Source organism: Acanthisitta chloris, unplaced genomic scaffold (assembly GCF_000695815.1).
Source record: "Acanthisitta chloris isolate BGI_N310 unplaced genomic scaffold, ASM69581v1 scaffold1512, whole genome shotgun sequence".
NCBI classification, from domain to species: Eukaryota; Metazoa; Chordata; class Aves; order Passeriformes; family Acanthisittidae; genus Acanthisitta; species Acanthisitta chloris.
Window position 1 is genome coordinate 47,570 of NW_008658586.1, and position 10,111 is coordinate 57,680.

Below are 10,111 nucleotides of genomic sequence, written 5' to 3' on the forward strand. Positions count from 1 at the left end.
GGCATGCTAAACCATCGGAAAGGGAAATAAAAAAAACAAAACAAAAAAAAGGCAAAATATGCAGACATCTTACTCAAAAACGGCGGCTTTTTTTCTTTCAATATTTGTAATGCTAAACCATCGGAAAGGGAAATAAAAAAAACAAAACAAAAAAAAGGCAAAATATGCAGACATCTTACTCAAAAACGGCGGCTTTTTTTCTTTCAATATTTGTATGGTTTGCGTTTGTTTTTTTGTTTTTTTTTTTTTCCTTAAAGAAAGAGGGAGAGAGGGATGATGCCAGTTAGCCTTCAACACAGTGGAACACCAAACTGGTCAACACCAGGCATGCCCAACATATGGCCATGTTGGCCGACCAACAGTAATCCTTACCTCCCCTGCAGTGAGAGCTAGGAACTTTAAGGACTAGCTTTCACCAAGCCAACTCTTGACCATGGGCAGGTCAAGAAACCAGTGGTGTGTATAGCACAGCCCACTCAGGGCTTCTGCCCCGTGTCTCCCCACCCCTCCCACCACAGGCATCATCTCACACTTGCATGGAGGAGAACTGGCCTCAGAGGAAAGAGAGGATACTGGCTGGGCCCCTGCTTTCTCTTTTGGACACAGAGTTAGAAGTTGGACAGTACTCTTTCAGTTAGTCTTGTTCAGGCCTGGTAACAGGAAATCGGAGCCTCATAAACTGAAGCAAAGGAAAAATCAAGACAGCAGAAGGGCAAAAATTTGGAGTGGGTAGGAATAAAACTTAATAAAAGAAGAAAGAAAAGAAAAAAATTATACCCAAAACAACAATAAAAAATATTCTGTAAAGGGTGTAAACTTCTATACATTTCAGTGCAGGGAGGTGAAGGACACAGACACAAACACACACGCACACACGAGACTGGGATCCAAATGTGAAATAAGTGAGGCAAGACACAAAAAGAAATCAAAAAGAATAAATATAAAGAAGAAATTGAATTACTGAAGACATGCACCTCGATTTTACGGCCCTCTACCACGGTGCCGTGTAATTTCTCCCTGGCCCTGTCTGCATCAGCACTATTCTCGAAAGTTACGAACCCGAATCCCTGCATGCAGCGGGAGAAGGGGGGAAAACATGCACATCGTTATATATTGAAATACTGATCTCTAGGTAAATAGAGAAAAAATATCACAGTATGAAATTGACATCAGCACAACTCAGCAGTAACCTCCTAGAGTCACATTGTTGGTTCATGCATGTTCCATAAATGAAAGAAATTAAATTCAATAAAAAAAGGAACTGTAATCATAATAAGAATAATAAGAGTAAATTAAAACAAAACAAAAAAAAGAAAACATAAAAGCAATTGAGGCCAGACCAAAAAAGAAGTACAAAGTTACTCGAGACAAGTTTTCATTTGGTTTGGGGTTTTTTTGATTAAAAACACTAAACCCTGCACCGACATAGGCAAGCTGGTCAAGCCCAAGGAGGGCTTCTCTTCACTCCCCTCATCTACTGAACACACATGCTTGGCAGGACCCCCACCCACCCTGGACACAGTACAGGACATCGACACTGAGCAGCACTTGCTCTCTTGACAAACTGCTACGAGAGTGAGCAGCGATCTGAGTTCACGCCTGGCAGCAAGAATTCTGCGAAGCTTTGGGCAAATCAAACACTGAACCTTGCTTTTCCCACCTGTAAAATGGAGACAATAATAATTACCTACCTTAGAACACTGTTGAGAGGAAGGGCTCTTTGTAAAGCATCCCTTGTAAGCTCTTCAGGGCACAGCTCATGTCTACTCCTAAGCCTGTAGCTTGCCTAACGGCACGTGAGGCCCTGAATTTAAGCAGGGCTTCTAGGCGGCACCGTCAAATAAACACTATTTAAGGCAAAGACTTACAGTATCAGACACTGTAGTTTCAAAATTTTCCTAGCTCTGCGTACTGTGCTGGACTTGTAAATCTAAACACCTAATTACCAGTTCATTGGTTAAGGCAGGTTTTGTCTTGACACTGCTGACCCACTGTTACCTCCCTCCCATCCTGCTACTTGGCTTTGTTCTGAGATGGCAACCTCTGTGCTGTGGAAAGCAACAGATTTCTGCCTAGTTAGACCATGAAGTTTCAGAAAAATTGACACGCCCTGCTTGGAGCAACCACAAAGGCTCAAGGACTGCCAAAATGTCGTGTTAGTTAGATGAATTTAGGTTCACCGCACCCATGAAGGCACATGCAACATGTCTGTCCTACATGCTCATGCTGCTGCCAACTCATGCAGTCGTGTAACAGGGCAGGGTAAGAGACCATGCTTCCTTCCCCAGAGATGAGTGCACTGACATTAAAAGAGAGTCAACATGACTAGGTGAATTAGGGTTTAACTAGTAACAAATGGCATCTTACTACAGACAACGGTGATGAGATACTCTTCATGCCATTACAAAGCATAGACCCAAGCAAAAAATGTTGTTGCATTCTGCTTTTAGGGTATCTTAAGGACAGAAGTAACTGGCTCCTGTGGCTTGATATAAAGCAAAGCCTGGTTTAACGTACAGAGAGCAATCTCTGCTGGCTTTGATACCCTCAGGAGCAGAAGAACAAAGCTTACATGTGATGCAATTGAAGCTCCTGATGTTAACTGAAGAGCAAGGTGATGAGAGTGATCTACAGCTATGCCTGTTAGAGAAATGGCATGCTAGCCACACGACACCCTCCATGCACCTTAGGGTCCATATGTATGGCCTGGATGCTCCAAAAAATAGACAGCATCTTTATTTCTAAGCTTTGTTAGCAACAAGACACAAGCAAGCCATTATTCTTCAAGTGGTTTCTAAAGAAAGGTCTTTAGAATACTGATCTTAGAGAGCCCAAGCCGTTTGCACATGCTGGTCTTTATCATCCACAGCTCAGTTTCCAGCACAAAACTGTCACACATTCGTAAACTGCAGGGCTGGTTTTCTGTTGTTCTGATTTTTGGTGGGTTGTTGTGTTTTTTTTTATTCCCCCCTCAATTCTAAAAGAACTTAGCCAAGTACTGCAATATTGAGATCAACAAGAGCTCTCCTTTGGGCTCCAACCCAATAATCTAAAGCTTCAGATAATTTCATTTCTCCAGCCATAAATAAAGAGCTATATAAATAACAAACTGATGCCTTTTTCAGAACAGCATAGAGGTTTTCTGTTTAAATGAATTAAAATCAAGAGCTACAAGACATAGGGGCTAATAAAACAGCCCAACCACATGCAACTCTCAAATAGGTTGCAGAGAACGAGGGGGGTGCAGGGGGGGAGTAATAGCAAAGCTGATTACGAAGGGATAGAGTATTGTGTCTGCTTCAAAGAACCCCTACAGAGAAAGGCAAGCCTGAGAAATAGAGCAACACCTTTCCCTCTGGTACTGCATAATGGGGAAAAAGCATCTTTTAAAGGCTGGGGGGGGGAGGGGAGGGAGACTGCAACAGGAATCTCTATTTCCCTCTTCTCTTTTTACATTAAAATTTTTGTTTGTTCTAGACAAGCCTGTGGAGGCCGAATGAAATCTATGTCTTCGGTGATGATGTGAACTGAAAACTGGAGAGCAGAGGGAAAGTCATCTTTTAGACATTAATCTGTGCAGGCTAGTACCAAACTAAGACTATTTTAATTCACATCTATTTGCAATTAGTGAAGTCTGTATAGGATTTTGGAAAAAAACCCCTGCATTACCATTAACTATCTTTAAACAGAGGTAGAAATTGTCGATGTTTTTAATAAGTTAACACAAGGTAGCACACAATCCACGTGCAGACTATATGAATATAATTAACAATGTGAATTAAACCAGAATTAATCTGATTCAGGACAACATAACCAATTAACCACAGTTTAGTTTAACTGACAGATCAGTCCTCAGCTTGTGCAACTCTCTTTGTTGAGAACCATTTGGTGTCAATGCTGAATTAATACTTTACATACTTGACTATGGCAGAGTCAGTATTTGTGCCCTTTTGGTTTGCCATACTAATGCATCTCTCAGACATTCAAATTTTCATCAGGAAAAACAGGTGAGCCACACTTGACATTTTTGTTATTTCTAAGTTTAAAAAACTAGCAATTATATATATCTACACACATATTTTTGATGTGGGAGAGAAAAAAGCATAGACATATTTTTTTATTCCTTCTCACAGATGACCTGTAAAGAATAGGGATTAATTTTTACCTAAATACATATACAATTAACAATTCTCAGTTTTCCCTCCCCAAGATTGACTTGACCTCAAACATTTAAAAAAAAAAAAAAGAAAGAAAAAAAAGAGGTGGCAGGTATCCAATGTTTCCTAGTTTAGATTTATAGCAGGTGCTGGGTTGCTTCATAGTAGTAGGTATGGAGCAAATGGAAGGGAAGATCCTGGATAATACTCAGGGTTTCTAAAATTTAGATTATACAGACATTTTGAGTTTAATAATGCTATTATGATAACAAGGCTGAAATCTTCAACAATTCCTCCCCACCAGCAACTGCCAGGAACTTCTCCCCAGCAGAAATAAGCTTAACCCAGTGAACACTGAACTCCAACAAACACTTTTAGGACTGGTGGGTAATTTGCAGTACCAGGCTAACCCCTTTTTACCCAAAGGTTTAATGAAAGGGCCTGAAGAGACCGAGTAACTGCCACCCTTTTAGTCTGGCCTCAGACTCTGCAATAAATAACAAGCAACATGATGAGCAGTGAAAAAAAAATAAAAATAAATGTGTATATATATAGTATTTGAACGTTTCCATCTCTGAAGAATGAGAAAGAAAATTTACCATGTAACCGTAAAGGGAGAAATCAAAAGCAGACGGTTCTCCTGGGTGTGGCCAGAACACAGAAATTAAACAAAAAAACAACAACAAAAATAAAATAAAGTAAAATAAAAAAATAAAACCAAAGAAAACTAAACAGAGCCCCTTGAAATCCATGCATTGTTAACCCTTTGTTTGTCATGGAGTTTAGACCAGTCACCTCAGCAGCAGCATCTTTGCTTTATACCACTGGAGCACATAGCCAGCAACCAGCCTTGCTGTCATCTGCTGCTCTGCTTGTTTTGAACCAAGTTTTTGCTTTTTTTTGTTTTTCCTTATTTCCACAATAAGTAAACTTTCAGAAGCCTGAAAAAATGGCCAGAGAGGCAGCAGTTTAGGCTACCTGTTTCTGTGGCATTTGGAGAGAGTAGGAGGGTTTCAGCTATAATCCACCTGAGATGAGCAGGACTAAAATGCACTGACAGCAACACTGCACAAATCCCAGAAACACATTGCTGAAGTCACACACAGAGAACTGACGAGAGGATAGGCATAAACCAAGCTACCAACATTCCAGAAGCTCTTCCAGCTCCTCCCTGCCCCTGTGCCACGCTCTGAGTGCCTTACGGCACACAGGGGTAAAGCACTGTCTGTGCACCTGTGCGATATGGCGGATCAGATGCAGGACTTAATCTGACTAAAAAAATGCAAATATACCTTAAAAAAAAAACCCTGCAGGGCTATTATTAAGCTGTATCATTTCCTCAGTCCAGCTTGTGTTGCTCTACTGCCAATCCCTGCTGCACGCTGGAGGAGGGGGCAGAGGCTGGCAGAGAGCAGCAGGAGCTCACCCAGCACCGTGTGCTGCAGGAGCTTGAGGCTCTGGAGCAGCTCCAGCCAGTTCAGGTCAGAGGCTTCATGGCCTATGACATCCCCGGCTGCGTGTGCTCCTCGTCCCTCTAACTGACTGTGGATCGTGTGTGGCCTGAGAGTTCAACGGGCTAAACTGGCTGCAGACAAGCTCATTTCTCAATCTCGCCCTGGTGCATCAATGTTTTGCTAATTTAGCACCCTGGATCCAGTTCCTTACATAGCAAAACGAGCACTACTGGGAAGGTGTTTCTACAGGAGCAGTAAATCAGCTTATACTATGAAACCATCAACTTCAGCCTGACTTATTCCAGTTTAAATAAACCAGTTCAGTGCATGGAATAATTTAACTCATTAGTTTAGTATCACAGACTTGAAGGCATAAAACTGAACTTCACTGAACTAGGATAAAGGGACACCAGCCATGTCTCCATGCCACTGGCATTCTAAAGGGATTTGGTGACCTGAGAAAGTGATGCTCGTGGCCAGAACTTCATTTGTTTTTAAGCCTCTTTGTGTTAATAACACAATTTGTTATTTCTGCCTCAACTGATGAAATCTGAACAAAAAGTATAGAAATAGAATTATAATGGAAACAAGACCTCTAATTCATTTTATGGAAGAAGGGGCTTTCCACTGAGTGGAAACTAGGCTCAGTCCAAGAGTGGATCAACTCAAAATACCTAATCCATTCAAAGAAGAAACAAATGCACATGCAAACACGTAGTGTTTTAGGCACTGTTATCAAAACCTAAATCCATATTCTTATCTTAACCTACAGTTAAGTGCAAACATCAAAACCCACACAGCTTTTTGCACGAGTTTTCAGGTAGCACAGGTTTACTTACATAACTCCACTCACCAATAGATGAGATTTCCTTGTGAGGACAAGATGTAACCTACTATCCAACTAACGTTTGAATTAAATATGAAGCACTTCTAGTCACTTCAGTCCTACACAAGAACTCGGAGATCTGCATTTCCCAAGTGGAAAGCAGTGAGTGGCACAAACTTATATTATCCATGAGCTCATCTGCACTGATATGAACTCTTACCATTAAAAAAGCTAAAAACATAAATAAATACAAAACCGTCCCGATTTAGCCAAGATTTTGCTGTGTGCTTACGCACTCTTGGTCTCTGAATGTCACTGAGGGCACATCTTGGAATGTCACTTGGTACACAGCTGATGAGCAAAGAGCTTGGATTCCCTTTGCCTGCAGGTTCACGAATGCCACAGGATACTTGTTACACAGGCAGACTGCATTAATCCTGCAAATATGTCCACTTGCTCAGTTCAGCACAATAGTGACAAAATACACATCTAGAGGATGCATCTCCACTAACAAAAGGAGCAGGAATCCTCTCGACTTCCTCTGAGGTGTTTTATTCATGGTTCAGTGAAGTGCATGGTAAACTGCAACCATGGGCAGAATGCTATTTAAAGGCACTTATACGAGTCAGAACAAGAAATGTAATGGTGAACAGGATAAATGAAACAAACAGTTTCCTGGAAGCAAGCAAAAAAACCCAAACACACCAAGGGAAGGCTGATGTCATTCTATGAAAGAAGAATAAAACAAAATGAGATCCAAGGGATGTTTAAAGTTTCTATCTTGTTTCTCATACATAGCAAAGCAGTATCAGCGTGAAGTCTACCAGGGGCCCATGTAATCCTACTAAACAGATTGAATCTGGGAAGAAATTGAGTTATGAAACAAGAATTCACATTGCTTTGAGAGGAGAATCAGCAAAACTAATTAACTGCCTCCTACTCTGCTGTGATACAGAAAGTCAACAAATAACATTTCCGAAGCCAAATACAAGAACCTGAGGTGTGAAGTGGCTGTGATGGACACACACTGCTCTCTTTGGTCACCAAACTTCCTAAGCACACAGAGATCCTGCAGATTCAGCCAGTTTGATAGAGTTTCCCCAGGCTGTAGAAGAAAACTGCCTGGTCATCTCAGGTGGATTCAAAAGGAGGAATGCAACTGGCACACTTCCTCCAGTCCCCCCTACAGACCAGCACTGGAGGGATCCCAGCAGAGCTCTCCTGCCACAGCTCGGCAGTGACAAAGCGCTGCTCAGCCCCATCGTACACTGGGTGGGGGAGAACCCAGGGCAGTTTGGGATTTACCACTGTACCTTTTAAATATTTACAAAACATATAGACAAAACTCTACAACCCTTAGGAACCCAGGGAAGGGAAGGGAGCATTGAGAACACAGCACAAGGCAGGCAGCAGGAGCATCTGCTTTCGGATTCCCAAGAGAGAGGAGGAGGAGGAGAAGAGAGAGAGGTTTCATATCATTAGATTAGAATGGAAACCACAGGGCAGGAAAATGCATTCGGATTTATTTTTTTCCTAAGGTGGAGGAAGAACCCAAGAGTGAGTGAGCGGCCTCCAGAAAGATCCATTTCCTTTGCTTCACCATCAGATCACCAAACTGTTGCTTTTCCGTTATTATGTGAATACCAGGTGCTTCGTGCAGCTACACCCCACTCAAACACTGGGGCCTCCCATTTTCATGCTAAGCAAGAAGAATCTTGCATTCTCTTTAAAACAGGAATTATTTTGAGTAGAGAAGGATGCAAAGATACCATAAAATAACTCTTTGGCTGTTTTCTCATTGTGTTCAGATTCTGCCCCACCCCTCAATACAGGCTACCAGTTTTGTAACTGCTTTTTGCTGTAACATAACAAAAAAAGCAGTAAGAAAACTGCATGGTCAAGGACTGGGAGAACATCTCTGCTTTCTTTTTTTTCAAATATTTATTATGGGTTCAAGGGTAAAATTCATCAGGGAACTCTCCCGTAATAATTTTTGTTTTAACTGAAAACCAGAAGCCTTAGCAAGTAGGTACTTTCCAGAGTCATAAATGAAGTCTTCAACAGAAAAGCCTTCGATGCAAATGTTGCCTAGAAGGCAAAGGGCAGCTGTGGGCATTTAATACACAGGGATGGGACAGAGAGAGAGTGAAGTTCATGTGTGGAAAGGAGAACACCACTCTGGAAAGCACAGGCAGTGGAGTATGAAGGGTAGAGCTCACCACTTTTGCAATTACATCCAAACAAGCAAGGATTTGATAGAGGCCAGAGGCTATTCCCAAAGCCAAACAAATGACTAAAATCAAGCGTAATTCACAGTTCAATTTGGCCTATAAATATCAAAAGAACAGCACAGAGCAGAGTAAATATTTACAAACTCAGCACAGCTGATTGTTTTGGTAAATCATATAGATTTTTTTTATCCACACAAGAAAGTAAAACTATCTAACTAAACCATACAGACTTTTTCAGTCTTGTTGAAAAACAAAACAAAAGAAAACCATGGTATTAAGGACAAAGGATGGGGAAATGGCCAAGACTCATTTCTTTTGTATACAGATCAATGGCTTTCTGGTTTCCAGCTAATACAGAGACTGAAGAATTTCAGAATGCATCTTGGGCAACACAGGTGGAAATTTGCAGAGGGCTCTGAACATGAACATACCCCAGAATATATGTTGAAGCAAAGAGGCCACCTTAAGACTGTGAACCTCAAATCCAAGCAAAAGGCACAGACTCTAAATCGAAACTGCTTAGCTGAATTGCAACTCCAAAATCTCTTGTGTGCATGCACACATGTGCACACACGTGTGTGTGGGGAGGAGGGAAATTTGGGTTTAATTGAAAATGGGAATCTTAGCATTGATTAAGTCAAGCAGAGTATAGACATGCACTGTGCAAGCTTCCCCCATAGAGCTTTGGCAATGCACCTCGCTCCTGACCTGCAAAACTCCCTGCTATTCCAGTGCTGAACCTCCTGGGCAGAGAGAGAATCACATCAATTTGTCATTGTGGTGATACTGGTTACATGATGAGAACCAATTGCCAATTAGGACAGAGATCACTGAATCTCTCTGCAGCTGACCTGAGCAACATTTGAAATCTCGTCTCCAGGGAAATAAATTACCATTAACCCTCAACAAAACCTCCCTCTTAACACATCTCTAAGATGAAAATAGGTGTGTGAACGCAAATTCAGTGGGGGACATCCACATGGGGCAGGGCAAGAGGAATGAGGATGCTTCTATTAAGCATCAAATATCTCAAACATGAAAGGTCAGTATCTCAGAAGTGCCAAGTAAGTCTGCAAAATAGAGTAAATAAAATCCTTTCACATGTGAGATATCAAAGTTTTTCTATATAAGTATTTTAATGGGGGGCAGGGGCGGGTTAGCCTTTGTTCTTACATCCTCCCATCACACAAAGCTGCTTTACCTTATTCTGCCTTCCCCACAGGGCAGACATTGCCAGTGCAATGGGAACAGGTTGGTATGAAGGCTCAATTGACTGACTCCCTGCTTGTTCAAAAGGCTGGGGAACCTGATCCCACATTACAGACAGGAGTGTCTAGGAGCATTTGTACATGCTGCCCAGAAATGACCATGCTCAGAGTCTCGAGTCAGAGGGAACAGGAGACAGTCCTCAAAATAGCTTTCCCCTTCCCCCATCACACTAAT

At 41.7% G+C, this 10,111-nt stretch overlaps 1 protein-coding gene across 3 annotated transcripts in view; it reads right to left on the reverse strand.

The window, feature by feature from the left end:
• The window catches only part of RBFOX2 (RNA binding protein, fox-1 homolog (C. elegans) 2), a 56,700-nt gene that overhangs the window by 21,509 nt on the left and 25,080 nt on the right, over window positions 1-10,111 (reverse strand). For all 3 annotated transcript variants that reach the window (XM_009085134.1, XM_009085133.1, XM_009085135.1), the window contains one exon: window positions 975-1,067. In XM_009085134.1, coding sequence (XP_009083382.1) covers window positions 975-1,067 — 93 coding nt within the window. The remainder of the gene's footprint in view (window positions 1-974; window positions 1,068-10,111) is intronic.